This window comes from Aquarana catesbeiana, linkage group LG05 (assembly GCF_042186555.1).
Source record: "Aquarana catesbeiana isolate 2022-GZ linkage group LG05, ASM4218655v1, whole genome shotgun sequence".
NCBI lineage: Eukaryota > Metazoa > Chordata > Amphibia > Anura > Ranidae > Aquarana > Aquarana catesbeiana.
Window position 1 is genome coordinate 410,509,134 of NC_133328.1, and position 19,401 is coordinate 410,528,534.

At 40.7% G+C, this 19,401-nt stretch overlaps 1 protein-coding gene across 4 annotated transcripts in view; it reads right to left on the reverse strand.

The window, feature by feature from the left end:
- Nucleotides 1–3,214: 3,214 nt before the first annotated feature.
- RIPOR2 (RHO family interacting cell polarization regulator 2) overlaps nucleotides 3,215–19,401 on the reverse strand; it is a 233,411-nt gene continuing 217,224 nt past the window's right edge. For all 4 annotated transcript variants that reach the window (XM_073631170.1, XM_073631167.1, XM_073631169.1 and 1 more), the window contains 2 exons: nucleotides 16,768–16,858; nucleotides 3,215–14,862 (listed from right to left, as the gene is read on the reverse strand). In XM_073631170.1, coding sequence (XP_073487271.1) covers nucleotides 14,768–14,862; nucleotides 16,768–16,858 — 186 coding nt within the window. In that variant the 3' untranslated portion in view covers nucleotides 3,215–14,767. The remainder of the gene's footprint in view (nucleotides 14,863–16,767; nucleotides 16,859–19,401) is intronic.

Genomic DNA, 19,401 nt, shown 5'->3' on the forward strand with positions numbered 1-19,401 from the left:
AAAAGCTGGTTTTGAGTCTTTGATCCCCATAACAACTGTCAGCAAGAATGTAGATTGGATTAACTACATGTCATGGTTATGCAATAGAGTTTGTCAATCAGCATACCTGTCTCCATGTGTTCATCTCTAGAGACCAGCTGACCCTCACCAGACTGCTTTTGTAACCTCTCCTATAAGCATGGCCCCACCCCAGGCCCTATCAGGGAACCCTATATTAACCTGTGCACTGCAAGCCAGCAGTGCTGATCAACCACTGTGTGTTAGCCTCTGTGTGTACTTGCTATGTTGCCTACATCTGATTTCTGTTACCGACTTTGGCCTGTTCCCGGCCATCCCTGTTTGCCTGTGACCCTGATGTTCCAGCCAGCTCCCTCCTTCCTCTTCTCCTGTAGTCTACCGTGAGCATGAGCTGTGAGACCCTGGGGGCCGCGACCTGGAGCCAGACTGCAGCGCAGTCCATCCTCACCACTAGAGGCTCTGGTGAACACCTGCTGGCTCTTAGACTCCGCGCCCTGGGGAATCTATGCTCTAGCTCCCAGTGGGATCTGTGTCAGTGATCCAGTAGACCTGCTTCCTGAACCTCCCAGGGTACAATCCGCAGCAGTCAGCCGTAGGGTCCACTACCTTGCAGTGCACTCCTGATCCCAACGGTGTGCATCTGTCACCCAGCCTCTAGGTGACATGACACTACACATATTATAACCAACAGAGATTTGTAAATTACTCTAAAGATGCCCTCCAGCGAATTGCTGACCAGTTAGCCCCCACTTCCTACATGACATTCCAGGACCGGATGGCCTTAGACATGGTGCTAGCTGGGAAAGGAGGTGTTTTGTAAAATCATAGGAAAAAACGGGAACCTGTTGTACATACATTCCTGATAATACTGGCCCAAATGGTAAGGTTACTCTAGCTATAAAGAAATTAGAAGATCTGTCACTGGAGTTGAAGAAGAAGACCCATGGGACCAATATTTTAGCTGGATGAGTGGATGGCAGAAGGTGCTCGCCCAGATACGGGTAACGGTATTAATAATCCTGGTTCTTTTAGCCCTGATTGTATGCTGTATTCTACCTTTTGTAAAAAGTTAATGAGCAAGGCTGTAGACAATAGCACACCTACATTTCTCCACCAAGAAGAAGAGGACCTCCTTATGATGGAAGATGACAAACCCTTCACTCCTCTACAGTCACTGCCTGTCCAAAATCTCACAATCCTATAGGGTTATAGGGATAGATAGCGCCTGACTGCACCTCTCCAGCTGTATCGAGGAGGGAAGTGAACAGTTGCTGCCCAATTCTATATACAGCCAAAAAGAGTTGCTGAGGAGAAGGGCCAGGCTAAAAGTAGGACCTTTAGTATTAGGGACAGAAAAGAGAAAATAGTCATTTTAGGGGGGATTGTGAAGGAATGTGATGTAGATAATAATAATAGTAATCTGAAAATGTCTATTTTCTTATGTGCATACATATTTTTCTCCTTACTCATTATATAAGTATACAGGTTTGCTCTGTTCCTATATTTTCTCAAGATGGCGGGTACCCCCTACATCCCACACATCAGAGGAACGCGGAACTGAAGATAAAACCAAAGACAGTCAGACCTCGTTATGAAGATTCTCCATTTTCTTTTTCTATCTTAACCAATGAGATGTACCTATTAGACTAACATAGCAATGACGTATTTGTGTGTATAAAACATTAGCACTGCCTTGAATAAATTAGAAGTGTAACAAGTAACGGAGCTGAGCGTGTCTCAGAGTGTTTACTTTTACATGCATGCATATCAACACTTTCAAATTAGAGACAGCAGCAGATAACCTTGGGCTCGATTGGAGCTCTTAATCATTTCCATAACATTAGTAAATGAGCAGAAGCTCTGCTGACTTCTATTATCCAATCATGTGCAAGTAACAAAGCTGTTTTTTTATTATTTTCCTTGCATGTGATTGGGTATTCTTTGCAAAGTGAAGCATTACCTTATTTACTAAGCTCTGGAACAGTTGCATCTACAGAGTGTCTATTTGCCTTTAGTAAATCATCCCCATTGTATTCTAACAGCACTCACTTTACACTTATCAGAGACTGCTTTCACTGATCAATGAAAACATTTCTAACACGTTCCCTCAATAGAAGTCAAATAAATAATAAATGTCTGTCTAGCATGGAAATGCAGACAGGCCCGGCCTTAGACATTCCAATCTAACACATTTTTTATCCTAGGGTGACAACATTGCTTTTCCATAGATACAATACTGCGAGTTAGAGCCGTCATCCTAAGACAGGTCCATAGAACATCTCCCCCTTTCCTCACCTCCATAACAAATGGAAGGCTGATCAGACAGTTTGAGATAATACTGAAGAGTTAAGCCCTGTACACACGGGCAGAATGTCAGGTGACATTTGTCAGTTCATTAAAAAAAAACCGCCAACATTCTGCCCGTGTGTATGTCGGTCTGTCTGACAGAAGCCGGCCGTTCGAACGTGCATTCTGGAAAACCAGTAGCCGGCCGACTCCCGATTAGCGCTCTCAGCCAATGGCTGAGAGCGCTGATCGGAGTGTTCTGGTGGGAGGGCTGTCCCCCTGTTAGAACACAACAGCTCAGCGGGGGAGATCGCTGGACTAACATCACATGGTTAGTACAGCGGCCCCCGACCGGAGCTGACAGTTTTTTTTTTGTGCAACCCAAAAAACTGTACTGTGTACCAGGCTTAAGGCCGGCCATCGACGGTTCTTGCTGAACCGGCTGATATTCAAACCATGTATGGGCAGGCTGAATGTACCAAGTTAATCGATCAATCAACTTTGGTACAACCAGCCTGCCAGATTTTGCATGCGATCATCGCTAGCAGTTGAAATAGCAAGCAATAATCACTGTCGTCTCCCGGCAATGATGGCTTCCCCCTTCCCCCCTGCCTACTTTCCTGTAACCCGTGTATGGCCTGCAATCAGTCACTATAATGAGCTTAATTTGATGACCCTGTGTAAGAACAATCAATCTAAGCAGATTTTGTTTTTTCTTTTGGGTTAGGAATGGGGGGGACTGTATTTGCAGTGTTATCAGAGTTCTACTACCAATAATAATCATTAGTAGTTTACAGTAAGCCGAGTGACAAAAGCTGCTTTCTGGCTTGCCATTTCCACTATGTTGTAAAATAATTCACCCAATATTTCCATTAGCAGCAAATAACAATCGCATTGTAACACAACATGACAGTATTTCAAAAATATTCTTTATTGTAACTTATGCACAATGGAAAATGGGCTTCGTACAAATACTGCAGATCTAAAAAAGGCACAATAGCACAGGTCAGTCCAAAGAAGGATTCACCTCATGCAGTAGTACAAGACACTGGTAAAAGTTTAAAGTTGAACTCTGGGCACAAAAACATTATTTTAAATGTAATCCTCAATAGCCAGTAAGAAATTCCTTTGCAAACCAGATATTACCTTGTAAAAGTAGCAGGGACATCATCACTGGGGCTCTACATGTGCAGAGACCCACCCACAAAAGGGGGGTAGATACAAGACCAGTCACTCTGCACATGAAGAGAGAGCAGCAGTAAGCAGTCTTTCTTACAGGTAGTTCCTGCACAAACATTCATGCTGGATTATTACACAGATCTGGAAAAAAAATACACAAAAAAACACTAATATTCAAGTAAGCATACGCAAGCCTCTTGTATCTAGACAATGATTGCTTATCCCAGAGTTCAGCTTTAACATTACTTTTTGTAATACCACAAAGACTCACAGATCCTGCTTCACAGAAAGAACTATTTCATGTAGGTTTTTTCCTCTTTGTGTTAAAGAGGTCTTCCTGGGTAAGCTAAAACTTGTCCCATTGCTAAACACCCTTCAGTATAGTAAGTTGCTCCCCCAGCGCTACTACCTACAGTAGTGGGACACGTTTACCATTACTTGGCTCCAAATTGTGAAATAAAAAAACACTCATACAGGCTAATCGAATAAGGCAGTACAAGAGCAAAAACAATGTCCTTGGTGCAATGATCCACAGCATTGAATTAGTTTACTATGGTAAGATCAGGTAAGGGATGATTTCTTGTTGGCTCCTATGACTAAAGCTGGCCATACACTACCCAAATGTTGGCCACTGGTGGAAATCCACATCCCTCTTAGATTGTAAGCTCTAATGAGCAGGGCCCTCTGATTCCTCCCGTATTGAATTGTATTGTAACTGTACTGTCTGTCCTAACGTTGTAAAGCGCTGCGCAAACTTTTGGCGCTCTATAAATCCTGCATAATAATAATTGTTCGTGACCCTGTTTTCATCTTCCTGCCCAATACGCTTTGACTGAAAAATCAAAGCTGGATTGAAAATCTTCAATTGAACAGTGTCTGCATCCAATCAGAGACCACGTCTGTTCAGGTATTCTGACAGCCACTGGTGCCAGCTGTTAAAATCCAACAGCTACAGCAGGAGACTCATGCATCTGTGCTTTATATCATGGATGGAGGAATCTGTTAGATTTAACAACATCCTTCATGTAATGACCCACAGAACTGAATTTTACTATATATGGAGCAGGTAGGAGATGAGTTATGATTGACTAAAACTAGCCAAACACTATGTGAATTTTAGCCGGACCTTGATGCGTTCTTCAAAATCCACATTGTGGGTAACCCTGTTGATATCCTCCTGCTAGATGTCCCTCTAATGAGAAAATTAAAAAAGCTGGATAAAAAGTTTCAGATAAGCAGTGACTGCATCCAATCAGTTCCAGTCACTGCTTGGTTATTCTGACAGCTGTTGCATCCAATCAGTTCCAGCCACTGTTCAGGTATTCTGACAACTGTTGCATTCAATCAGTTCAAGGCACTGTTCAGGTATTCTGACAGCCGCTGGTGCCAGCTATTAAAATACAACAGCTACAGTGGGAGACTCATCTATCCGTACTATATAGCGTGGATGGAGGAATCTGTTGGATTTATCAGCCTCCTTCATGCAATGTCCCACAAAACCAAATTAGTTTACTATGTAAGGATCAGGTAGGGAATGGTTTCTGATTGATTAAAGCTAGCCATACACTATGCGTATTTTAGCCAGACCTCGATGAGCTGGTCAAAATCCACATTGTGGGTGACCCTGTTGAGATCCTCCTGCTAGATGTCCTTCTAATGAGAAAATCAAAAAAGCTGGAAAGTTTCAGATAAACAGTGACTGCATCCAATCAGTTCCAGGCACTGTTTGGTTATTCTGAAAGCCGTTGCATCCAATTAGTTCCAGGCACTGTTCAGGTATTCTGACAGCTGTTACATCAAATCAGTTCCAGCCACTGTTCGGGTATTTTGACAGTGGTTGGTGTCCAATTAGAGACAGCGGCTGTTCAGGTATTCTGACAGCCACTGGTGCCAGTGGTTAAAATTCAACAGCTACAGTGGGAGACTCATCCATTCATGCTTTATAGCATGGATGGAGGAATCTCTTAAATTTAACATCCTTTGTGCAATGACCCACAAAACTGAACTCATTTACTATATTAGGAGCAGGTAAGGGATGATTTCTGATTGACTAAAGCTAGCCAAACACTATGCAAATTTCAGCCGGACCTTGATGAGCTGGTCGAAATCCACATTGCGGATGACCCTGTTGAAATCTTTCTGCTAGATGGCCTTCTAATGAGAAAATCAAAAAAGCTGGATGGAAAGTTTCAGATAAACAGTGACTGCATCCAATCAGTTCCAGCCACTCCTCAGGTATTCTGATAGCTGTTGCATCCAAATAGTTCCAGCCACTGTTCAGTTATTCTGACAGCTGTTGCATCCAATCAGTTCCAGTCACTGTTCGGGTACTCTGACAGTCTCTGCATCCAATCAGTTCAAGCCACTGTTCAGGTATTCTGACAGCGGTTGGTGTCCAATCAGAGACAGTGGCTGTTCAGGTATTCTGACAGCCACTGGTGCCAGCTGTTAAAGTTCAACAGCTAAAGCGAGAGACTTATCCATCTGTGCCCTTAAAAGCATCGACGGAGGAATCTGTTAGATTTAACAACATTCTTTGTGCAATGACCTACAGAACCAAATTAGTTTACTATATTAGGATCAAGTAAGGGATGATTTCTGATTGACTAAAGCTAGCCAAACACTATGCAAATTTCAGCCGGACCTTGATGAGCTGGTCAAAATCCACATTGTGAGTGACCCTGTTGAAATCCTCTTGCTAGATGTCTTTCTAATGAGAAAATCAAAAAAGCTGGACAGACAGTTTTAGATAAACAGTGACTGTATCCAATCAGTTCCAGCCACTGTTTAGTTATTCTGACAGCTGATGCATCCAATTAGTTCCAGCCACTGTTCGGGTATCCTGACAGCAGTTGCATCCAATTATTTCCAGCCACTGTACGGTTATTCTGACAGCCGTTGCATCCAATCATTTCCAGCCACTGTACGGTTATTCTGATAGCCGTTGCATTCAATCAGTTCCAGCCACTCTTCAGGTCTTCTGACAGCGATTGGTGTCCAATCAGAGAGAGCAGCTGTTCAGGTATTCTGACAGCCGCTGGTGTCAGCTGTTAAAATTACACAGCTACAGTGAGAGAATCATCCATCTGTGCTTTATAGCACAGATGGAGGAAACTGTTAGATTTAACAACATTCTTCGTGCAATGCCCCACAGAACCAAATTAGTTTACTATATTAGGATCAAGTAAGGGATGATTTCTGATTGACTAAAGATAGCCAAACACTATGCAAATTTCAGCTGGGCCTTAATGAGCTGGTCGAAATCCACATTGTGAGTGACCTTGTTGAGATCCTCCTGCTAGATGTTCTTCTAATGAGAAAATAAAAATAGCTGGATGGACATTTTTAGATAAACAGTGACTGCATCCAATCAGTTCCAGGCACTGTTCTGTTATTCTGTAAGCTGTTGCATCCAATCAGTTCCAGCCACTTTGAGTATTCTGACAGCCGTTGCATCCAATCAGTTCCAGACACTGTTCAGGTATTCTGACAGCGGTTGGTGTCGGCTGTCAGAATGCAATAGCCGCAGCAGGAGTTTAGTCCATCCGCGTCATATAGCGTGGATAGAGGAATCTGCCTGATTTTTTTGCTGAACGAAAAAAAATCTGTGTATGGCCAGCCTTACTGCATTTTGTATATCATATCTGCTGTTGTACTGCTTTATTGCATAAGCAAGATAGTGCTTTTCACTTCATCTTCAAGGACAGGTTGTGATAGAGATCACCATACAGTACAATCAGAATAATAACTAAATATTTATATTCTATCAAATAATTACACATCTTATATATATTTTTTTTTTTAGAAAATAGGTTATGCCACATACATTGGCAATTGTTAATTTTGAAAACCTTTCCATAGCATCACAGTACGTACTATGCAGCAAAAACTTACAGGTAGTATAGAAAGGACACATTACAATGCCTCATCAATTACTCCTAGCCATATCAAAGCACTGAAAGCTTTTGTTCCCAGTTCAAGGAGCGTGGAAACCTCTCACTTGTTTGCACTGAAATTCTGAGAAAGGAAACTGACATCAAGGGCATTGTTGTAGCATAAGAAGTACCAGACTCCCTGTCCCTTTCATCTTTAGCAGTTAAACATCTATTTACATTAAAATTATACTTTACGTCAATCTCACATGAAAATCCCTGAATAAATACAAATTCATACAAATACAAAACGATAAACCAAAATTAGATCATACAATTTAAACTATACAGTAGATAAGGTTATTTAGATACATCGTATAAACATCAACTGTACATAAATCCCTGCTCACCCCTGCAGTATATGCGGTATAGAGGATCACAGAGAACTCCTACCTAAACTTTCTTGGTTTCCGATAATAATATAATGTTAGAACCTCTGTCAGGCTTTAATTGCTGTCTTTGTTTTCTCACTTCTTCTCCAGTGAGCATCAAGACAGAAAATGAGTGTTAATCTCCCCTGTGGGAACACAGACAGTAATAAAACCTCATAGACGTTCTAAAATCTAAACCCTTGCCGACTCTGCTAAAGCAGCATTTCAATCATTGTCTCTGTCCACATTATGCAAATTTTCCCTCAATTCCAACCAGGTGTCTATCACTGAGACCAGAAGCAAGAAGTCTCTTCAGTGTAGCTCAGACAGCAGTCAAAACATTACAGAGGTTCTAACTCTTTCTTAGTTTACTTTAAAAAAAAAAATAGTTTTGCATGGAATTCCAACCTAAAGGGATGTTCTTTGTGTTTGTGATCTTCCACTGGACAACACAATGATATTCCTTCTTCCCACAGCTCCTAGATGTTTTATTAAAGTTGTTTTTACCTGCAGCACTACCTACTGGTGAAGTCTGGTTACGTGGAGTGACAATACAATGACCTCATGTGAGAACCTTTGCATTCTCTGGTTCAGCTTTAGGCTGGCAAGTGCACTTTATTTAAAAGGAGGACTGGGTTAAGGGTGTAAAGACATGTGTGTGTATATATTGGGAGGGAACTTTAGTCAAATAGGGAATTTCAATTTTTCTTAGAAATGCTATTCAACTGGATCTTTCAGGATAAAAAATATGAATGTGGCCATTGCTGAGTTGTTTTTGAAGGTGCAAGATCCAGGGCTATCAAAAAAAACACTAAGACGCCTTTCACACTGGGGCAATTTTCAGGTGCTTTTGGGGCTAAAAAATAGAACCTGAAAAACACTTCCCCTGCAGCCCCAGTGTGAGAGCCCGAGTGCTTTCACACTGGGGCGGTGCGCTTGCAGGACATTAGAAAAATGCCTGCAAGCAGCATCTTTGGGGTGGTGCGGGAGTGGTGTATACACCGCTCTTTCATCGCCCCTGCCATTGAAATCAATGGGCACCGCTGCCAAAGCGATTCGAACCCTTTATATACGGCCTTATTAAAAGCACCCTGCTAGTGGCCGAAAAGCACTGCTACAACAGCGGTAATGCACCGATAAAATTAGTGTCACTTTACCGCTAACGCCCCCCGCCCCAGTGTGAAAGTAACCTAAAGCGGCTATAGATGGTGCCATTTTCTTTCCTGCACCTACGGGTTGACTCTGTTGATGGGGGAATTCCTCCCACTGAGCTATTGTGTTCTCCCAGTGCCTTCCCAGCTGGGAGAACACATAGTGATTATTGTTAGCGGCTATAGCTGCTTGCAATAGTGGCATTAAAAATCCAATATTCTGGTTGTACCCAAGTTTCTAGATCAATCAACTTGGGTACATTCAGCCTGCCCATACATGGTTTGAATCTTGGCTGGTTCAGCAGGGACTGACCAAGATTCAAACCATCTATGGCTGATTGTAAAACTTCAAGTTTAAAAAAAAAAAAGAAATAAACAAACATGCCTATACTTACCTGCTCTGTGCAATAGTTTTGCACTGAGCAGCCCCGATCCTCTTCTGGGGTCCCCCGCCGTCCCTCCTCTTCATCAGGTACCGCAACAGAAAACCACTTTCCCTGGTGACACCCATGCGGGCTCGCTCCTGAGTGTCCATTAACACAGACAGTGGGACACGGACACGGCCACGCCCCCGCGTCACAGGATTTGAATGACAGCAGCGGGAGCCAAAAAGGGGGGGTCTGGGGGGGAGCTGCAGCACAGAAGTTTTTTCACCTTAATGCATAGACTGCATTAAGGTACAAAACCTTAAGGCTTTAGAACCACTTTAAAGCTAGCCATATATGTTTAAATTTATTTTATTCAGCCCCATGGAAATCTTGACAGCTAATAAAATTCTGTGTTGACTGCGTGTGGTGAACTCTTATCAGTTACATTGTTCTCAGCTCTCACTGAAGGTAACAGTGCTACTTCTCCCTATAATACAGAACAGTGGGTGTTGTCACCCTAGGACAAGAAGTGTGTTACTGGCAGAATCACCAAGTTAAAAAAAAATAGAAAATGCCAGAAAAAAAAAAAGAAAACGCATGCATCTACCACATCTGAAAACTAAGTTGCAATATATATATATTTATTTTTTTTCATGGGTTTAGATATACCTTAATTCCAAATCCCGAGATTTTAGTAATGCGACTGAGCTACTAAAAACCACCTATGTAGCCCTAGGCTGACCCTGTATACGTGTTCTGGGTCAGTGACACAGTAAGTTGTGAAACAAGTATAAGGGCTCTAAAGTATGCACCTTCAAAAACAGGTCAGCTATGACACCATGTTTCTATCTTTTCCCTTTAAAGTAAGCTTATCAATAAAAATAAAATCCCAGATAGTCAACCTAAAACAGAAGAGAGTGAATACTCACCTTTCCTGCTGTCCGCACTGCCAGAACATCACTATGAGTGAAAACCTACCTAGAAAAGTCCTCTGGGAAACTGACTCTTGCAAGAGTGTCAATTCCCTTGGTGGTGCCCCCCGCAGTGCTCGGTAGTTCCTCACACCAATCTCAATACCACTATAGGACGCAGAGGTTACGTAGAGGTCACCAGGAGGGACCAGTGAGTGCTTCAGAGGGCCAAGGAGACCAATATTTCAGGAAGTATTGGTTTTTCAGCAGATGATTTCTGTTGACTAGAGTGAAGTTCTGGCAGCACGGGTAGTAGGTTTGCAGGTTGACCTGTTTGGATTTTTTTTACTGATAGGTCAAGGCTATATCTCCAAAGTTGATATTTTTCTTACCAGATGGATACTGGTGTGTTACAGCACCCAGTAGCTGTTAATATCTATCTTAGAAGAGGAGAGGTTGTCCCGCTGTATTTCTCAGCGTGCCCCACATTTTTGGAAATCCCAATAAAAGAGAAAAAGCTTGGAGTTGGCACTTGACAGCAGCACAGTGATATCGCCACTAAAGACCTGGATAGTTATGGGTACCCAGTGTATGCTGAGATATGTCAACATACACAAGACTGAAATGCCAGCTTTGGATGGGCCTAGTCTTTAAACATGATACCATCTACAGTTCAATAGAAAGTGTATCGTGTGAATATATTTACATAATAAAAGAGCACGGTATTTAATTGCGCTAAAACTGTAAAAAGAAAAACAAACAACCCATACTAATTATATATAATAGTATCATTAAAATTGATCCTTTTCAGTTTTATGTTGCCATATCTGTGTGAGTTTGCACTGTAATGATTATTCGATATGTTATTTGTTTGTAGTTTAAGTCATTTTTATCTATATTCCCCCAACCTTTTTATAAAACACCTTCTAAACCCCTGGGTGCAGCTGTCATTAGTATTATTAATCTAATGGTTGTGGATGTATGATGTATAGACTCTATTCTCCTCTACGGTGAACAAACTAGTCGCATACTGTGGGTGGACTAATACTGGTAGGGGCACATTTTTACTGGGTATGTATGATGGCCTCCATTCATCATAGAGACATTCCTAAAGATTCATTGAGGCATTAAGCTTTGTCTTCAAAGGTGTTAATTGTTGCTGGTGCAAGCATGCAGTGCTGTTAAAGTTACTAAACTGGCAATACGATGTAATAGTGGGCACCTTGGTGTGCCTTACCTCTCTTCTGGAGTTTTATTCAAATACTAACTTGAACTAGGAGGGTGGCTCTTGAGCCTGTTTTCCCACTCATGCCACCTTATAATTAAGTGAGGCCACCTATAAAAAAAAAGCTGGTTCAATAGGGTGTCATTGGTTTTAGGGCCTCAAGGGCACTTCAAATAAGATGGCACCTGTATATAGGTAATTTCCCACTATTGTATGTAAAGTGCCAGTTTTGTAAGTTCAACAGCATTGCATGCACACTTTACAGTTGTTTCTGCCGATAAGGGTTACATATAATACTCTTGTGTGTTTGTACAGCCAAGCAATTGCTTTTATCCACACTATGAGTAAAAGATGATCGTTTTACAGGCTAGTGTATAAAATTAAAGATTGACATACTGGGGTTGATTTACTAAAACTGGAGAGTGCAAAATTTGGTGCAGATGTGCATTGTAGCCAATCAGCTTCTAACTTAAGCTTGTTCAATTAAGCTTTGACAAAAAAAAATGGAAGCTGATTGGTTTCTATGCAGAGCTGCACCTTCTTTTGCACTCTCCAGTTTTAGTAAATAAACTCCACTGTTTGGGCATGGAGGTTAAAATGCAACATGGCAGAAAGGGGTAGCTGGATCATTTTAATTTTTTTTTTGTGGTAAGTAATCTACAAAAATAAATGTACAAAGTTAATTAAAAAAATCTTGATATTAATCAATCATTAAACCTGAGCTTCATATTGACACCTTCTAAGGAAGCAAGAATGTTTGCCAGCTCTTATATAGTAGTAGTATATATAGTAGTCATTAAAAGAAGCATTACTCATACATCATTATACCTACAGTACACTATGCACTGGAATAGCTGAAGCAACATAACTATTGTAATTTTACTAAACTAGCTGAAAAAATAATAATGCATTGTATGTGGTATGATATGACTCTGCAGAGGAACATATTTCCAAGACACTACATAGTGGTTAGACTTACTGCAGGATCTGACATGTCTAGGTAAGTATATAGATATGCACACACACATTATACAGGATTGCATGGGGCCATGTAGTCAGCACATATTCCCAGCATCATTGTTGTCTCAAGGGATCCAAATATCCAAATTGTGAAAAAAAATGCAACTTGGACAATCCACTTTCCTCCCTGAGAAGGATCAGCTAGGGGTGTCTGACATGAATGTACACAGCAATAATCTGAATTTTTTGGATATCCTATGACCTATTCTCTATTACAGTTTGTAGATTTAACCTTTTGATCTCGTATCAGCTACAAAGGAGAAGCTTATCTATATTGAATGTGTTTAGTAATAGAATTCACAGAAATATCAAATATTATAGATGCACAGTATGCACTGACTTAAGGAGGGAAGCCAATACACTAACAACATGGAAAGATGTCTAAATATGTCACGTGTTTATTCTTTTATCTACACCCGTGTGCCTTTCCCTAGACCTCACCAGATACAGCGTATAATATTACAGCTTTAATAGCGTATGCCATTTATTAGCACTGACAATACTCGCAAGCTGGGCTTCCAACAAGCACGCTTGAAAAATTTCCAGGCATGCACCAAAAATTCCAAATCATGCCAAGCTCTTGTTAAGGCATGTTCTACCTGAAGGAACGCACAATTCTACTACTGAAGGTTCTTATGGACAGTAATAATACTTTTGCTGCTTAACTTTTGCTTGAACTACTCTGTTTTGTGTGATAGTATTATTTTAAATTCACAGTTGTGTTCCCTAGAGAAAGTCGAATGCAAAGTATTGTAACTCTGGTTTGCGTAGCATTATTTGTGTGCATACATACTCTATAGGCTGTTTTTGATGATGATGGCGATGATAAGAAACAAAAGTAGTTCTAAAGTCAAAATGGTTCTTAACCCCAATGCATTCTCTGCATTAAGGTAAACAAACCAACAAAAACTTGTTTCCCACCCCCTGTTCCTAAACACCCACCTGAGTCCTCTGACGATCCAGAGCTGGCTGCGTCTACAGCGGCGCTGCTCCTTCTTACTGGTCTCACAGGGGACTCTGAAAGCAGCAGGAGCCATAGGGTCCTGCTCGTGTCAGTCAAATCCTGTGAGGGAGCTAAGGGGGTACACATTCTGGTTTGGGAGCATGCCCACATGGGTGCCCCATAGCACATGGCTTGCTGAGGGGGCACCCGCAGGAAGAAGGAGCACAAAATGCCGGCAAAGGACTGCAGAAGTGGTGTGGGGCTGCCCTGTCCAATATTGTTGCACAGAGCAGGCAAGTATAGCATCTTTTTTATTTAAAGCCCCAACAAATTTCAATATTACTTTAATAGTACTGAATGAAGTGATCCATTCCACCAAGACTGGAATCTATTAGCTTAGGTAAAGTTGTAAATGAGATTAACTATGCATAATTGTACCTGTTAATGCTTAGGCACCTTATTAAAATCATGTTTCTGGATATAGTGTGTACCCTTGCTCCTCACATAGGCAGGCTGTGCATCCTGCTTAGTCGTGCCCAGTAGTGTTTGTATTTTATTTTTACTATCCCTAAATGTGAGTCTATTAATCTGCTCTGACTAAATGGAAACAGCCGACTTTCTTTGTGGCTTACTGATTTTATTACACCACTTGGCCATCAAAGTTGCTAATCAGCCAGTAAAGGAAGAAAAAGATTAAGAAAATAAAATAAAGCCGTTAAAACACAGAAAAAAATACAATCATTTGCAAAAACATAAAAATTATCTTTGTGTAAACCTTTAAATGTGTACACACTGAAAAACAATAGCTTCCCTTTAAAGATAGCTGTTGTTTCTGAAATTGTTATACATAACCTATAGAGGAGCTGAATGCAAAGATAATATTTCTAGGGCAACCTATTAATCAGGTAATGTACTAAGCCAGTGAATGACAACTCAGCATAATGCCAGTATGTAGGATGGACTTTTTCTATATTTGTGTGCAATGCCAATATTGTGAAAGATAAGAAAAAAAGATGAGACATCTGGTACAGATCACAGAAAGTGGGACAATAACGAGCCATGGCTTTTTAAAAATGCAGTTCCATTAAGAAGAGGCGTTGGTTCTAAGTTCTTCTACTGTAGTAATGGTGTTCATGGCGGACCAGGCAGACATGACCTTTGACTGCAGATTAGTATATTTATTCTATCCATAAAAGATGCTTGCTTCTTGTTCCAACTCTTGCTGGTCCACACATACACACTGAAGTATATTGTTACTGGAAATTAATGCTGGAGATTTTGCCGGCTTAAATTTCTGCTTGTATTCAGCATCATCTTCTGTAGGCATAGGGATATCTGTATACATTCTGCATTCTTATAGTGCCTAGAAAGCAGTAGCAGCAGTAGGTCCTAGGATTGTTTCTGGGTTCACTGTAGCAGCTTTGTGTAGGGAGTCGTATGCGCAAAGTCCTTCCTCTCCTTAACATGATAGAAAAATAAGTTAGTGCTTTGACTTGTGCTCGTGTTATATGTTATGTTATGAGTTCATTTAAACAGAAGAGGAAGCTCAGGAAGATTATGGTCATGCACATTTCGGTAAAACTGACCAAGAAGAATAACCAAAAAGAGAATTTATTTTCCGATTATCTGGTTTGCTGTGGACATTTAGCCTTTTGCTTTGTACATGCAGTGCTGTGAGAAAGTATTTGCCCCTTGCTGATTTTAATTTTTTTAATTTTTTTGTATATTTGTCACACTTAAATGATTCAGCTCATCAAACAAATTGTAATATTACTTGCCACACCCAGGCCTAATTACTACTACACACCTTTGCAACCATGGTGCTATGTACTGGGTGGTCAGGGTGTCCCTGTACCTTTAAGGAGGGTTGGGCTCCCTCCAGCCCATCTGCCCTTCATCTATTCCATCAGAATGCATGTGCTTCCACTGTGGAGCCTCTTATAAGTTAGAGGTAGGACTACAGGTAACAGGGTGCCTTGCCGGGGTCTGTAGCTTACGCATGTACAGTATCTCACAAAAGTGAGTACACCCCTCACTTTTTTTGTAAATATTTTATTATAACTTTTCATGTGACAACACTGAAGAAATTACACTTTGCTACAATGGAAAGTAGTGAGTGTACAGCTTGTATAACAGTGTAAATTTGCTGTCCCCTCAAAATAACAACACACAGCCATTAATGTCTAAACCGCTGGCAACAAAAGTGAGCACACCCCTAAGTGAAAATGTCCAAATTGGGCCCAATTAGCCATTTTCCCTCCCTGGTGTCATGTGACTTGTTAGTGTTACAAGGTCTCAGGTGTGAACGGGGAGTGGGTGTGTTAAATTTAGTGTTATCGCTCTCACTCTCTCATAACTCTCTTAGGATCTGACAAAATATCTTGATTATCCCCAAGACTTTTGGACAAATATTTTGTGGACTGAGGCGACAAAAGTTTAACTTTTTGGAAAGTGTGTGTCCTGTTACATCTGGTGTAAAACTAACGCAGCACTTCATAAAGAGAACATCATACCAGCATCCAAACATGGTGGTGGTAGTGTGATGGTCTGGGGCTGCTATGCAGCTTCACGACCTGGAAGATTGGCATAATTGACGAAACCATGAATTCTGCGCTCTACCAGAGAATCCTGAAGGAGAATGTCTGGCCATCTGTTCGTGATCTCAAGCTCAAGCGCACTTAGGTTATGCAGCAGGGCAATGATCCGAAAGTCAGCAGCAAGTCCACCTCTGATTGGCTTAAAATAAGACAAAATTAAGGTTTTGGAGTGGCCTAGTCAAAGTCTGGACCTAAATCCAATTGAGTTGCTGTGGCATGACCTTAAACAGGCCGTTCATGCTTGAAAACCCTCCAATGTGGCTGAAACAATTCTGCAAAGAAGAGTGGGCCAAAATTCCTCCACAGCGATGTGAAAGACTCATTGCCAGTTATTGCAAATGCTTAATTGCAGTTGTTATTGCCGAGGGTGGCACAATCAGTTATTAGGTTTAGGCGGCAATTACTTTTTCACATAGGGCCTGGCAGGTTTGGATAGTTTATTTCTCTTAATAAATTAAATCATCATTTAGAAAATGAATTTGTATTTATGGGTTATCTTTGTGTAATATTAAAATTACAGATGATCTGAATCATTTAATGGTGACAAATATGCAAAAAAGAAAACATCGGGAAGGAGGCAAATACTTTTTCACAACACTGTATCTAATGGCCAAACACCAGGAAGATTCACATACTACAATGGTTGGATACCATTCTAAATTTTTCATGCATAGCCATGTTTACCTGCAACAATGCAGCCATGTTACAAGGTATACAATACCATCGTATTTTGATTGCACCCAGAAATCTTCAGCATCTGACTTACCAAAAGATTCCAACTTTTCTGATGCAATTTTACTGATCTCTTCATTGTCTGACTGACAGAGTGTAACAAATGTTGTAACACTCTCCGGAGCCTAAAATAAAAACAAAATATAAATACTTTCTTTTTTAAATAATAATTTGCTTTGGTTATATATTTTTTTTAAAAGAGCTTATCAGTGTGCAACAAGAAGACATCAAGAGTAAGTTGCAAAACGCATAAAAAAAAACAAAAATGACAGCAACCTCCACAATGTATCAGCAAAAGCAAATTCTCCCACCTAAAACATTTATCAGCTATATACTGTATATACAGTCATTTTTAACTGCAGCTCAAGTATGCTTCCATACCCAGTAAACTGTATATGATGTACAGTAACTGGTCAGTGCAACAAGCAGTATGAAGACATGGGTCGTGTGCTGTAGCTTTAGCCTGCTTTCCTTGTTAGACATTTCAGAATAATACCTCTAGTAGTTTACCACCAAATGCCAATATTAACTGTGAGGTCAAGATCTATGCTTTCTGGCAATCAAGGACACTTGTACCTCTCCAGTTGCCTACTCCACCACTCTTTGAGGCTAGCTGCAAGGGTTTGAGGCTTGCTGTATATTTGGCAGATATTATATGCTTGTTTATAAGAATGTCACGCTCTGCTTGTCTTACCATTACGATCTCTATCTATAGCTAGCCTAAGGCTAGACATACATGGACCAGTGGAATTTTGATCAGCGTGTGGGCTCCCCCACTTGATGGAAGTCAATTGTTTAATTGACTTCTGTTGACATGTTGGAAATGTTTTAGTTGCTCAGCAGCTGCAGCTAATGATCAGTGTGTTATGAAAGTGGTGGGTACTTCTGTCCCGGTGAGGGACTTCCTCCATCTACCTTGTTTGTGTGGATAGAGAAACCCATTAAGTTTTTTCCCTTCAGCCATCTGGTGATGAAAAAAATATTCTCCGATCCATATACACTACCTAAGAAATTACAGGTGGCCCTGGTGGGCAGAACAGTAAGCTGGTACCTTTTACTATATACAAGAGTGTGTTAAAGTTCATAAACAACATGATGTGAAGGTAGCTGAGAGCGGCCTCTGGAGACCCCACTGTCCTTGGCCATAGCCCGTGTTGGCTATACTGATATTAATTATGGAACTGCTATTACTGTAGATACAGGATGAACCTAGTATTACTACAGCTAGCAGCTATAATTTATGCACATTTGACTTTTTATCCTCGTATGCTAAATAAAAAACACTATGGTTCCCATCACACTTTCACACCAAAGGAAATCAATCCAATTGGTGGCTTTGGGTCATTATGCAGCCGAGAGGCAGAACCAGTGATGTCAATTCAACTGAAAACTGGCTTGGGCTTTTTGGCCACCAACGGATTCCACTAAAACAACAAAATATACAAAACTGGCTGAAGTAATGAGGAATTATTTTAAAATTTCAGGTTATCTTATTTGAAATACTGAGGTTTAGTGATCATCTATAGTGAGACAGCATTAGGTATGCAGTAATACAAAGTAAATATTACTCTAATCTGTATTCCTGCACTGTACATGCTTATAAAGAGTTGGGAATGTAAATTTTGCTGGGAATTCTGCCACTCTCATCCTCAAGTTCTTGCCAAGTAAAGCATGTAGAATGTAAACGATGAGGCTTAAGAGGACAAAGACAGAGCACTATGAGGTAACGGTCAGGCAATTTCAATTTCGTGAAGACTTGTAAACACTTGCCCATGCCACCTGGAGAGCAGCAGACAAATAATAGGTTGGTGTAGGTAATAAACACCTAACAGACTTTGGCAATAACTAGAAGTTCAATTTCTAGCGCTAAAACATACTACACAAAGAAAATGTAAAAAAAAAGCTTATTTGAGTTGTGCCAAGCACGTACATAATGTACTACCAAACTCTCCGAGATTAGAGACAGAAAAGAAGTTACACAATATATGCTCTGGCATGTAAATATTGGAAAACATGCAGCCCACTTGGAGATAGGCATTAAAGTAGAACTGAAGGCTAAACATTTTTTCATTTTGGGTAGTGCGATGTCGTGTTTTGTTTCCCATCTGTGTTCCTTGGAGGGGGGGGGGATATTTTAATCAATTCCTGTCCCATAGTAACAACAGGAAGTGAGAGTAAATCCCTGGTAATCACCAGAACTATCATCACCATTGGAAGATATCCCCTCTATTCCTGTTCTGGTGACAAATAGGGGGATATTTCAATCAATTCCTGTCCCATAGTAACAACAGGAAGTGAGAGTAAATCCCTGGTAATCACCAGAACTATCATCACCATTGGAAGATATCCCCTCTATTCCTTTTCTGGTGACAAATAGAGAGGGTGAATCTCTCTAATGAGGATGCAGACAGCATTAAAAACCTGACAGGTGTTCTAAAAAAAAAAAAGTGTTTTCTTAATTTATACTCTGATTGTGGTGTATGAATGTTCATAAGGGCTAAGGGCAGTTCTTTGTTTCAAGCATGCCCATCTACGCTCTGCCCTGTGTTTCAGGGCAGAGAGTAGATGTAGTGGATGTGTATGGATTATTTTTGGAAATAAGGATATTGTTCAATGTCACTTTATGTTTGGTGAGGTTTTTCTTCTTAAATCAGCACCAGGGTCAGTA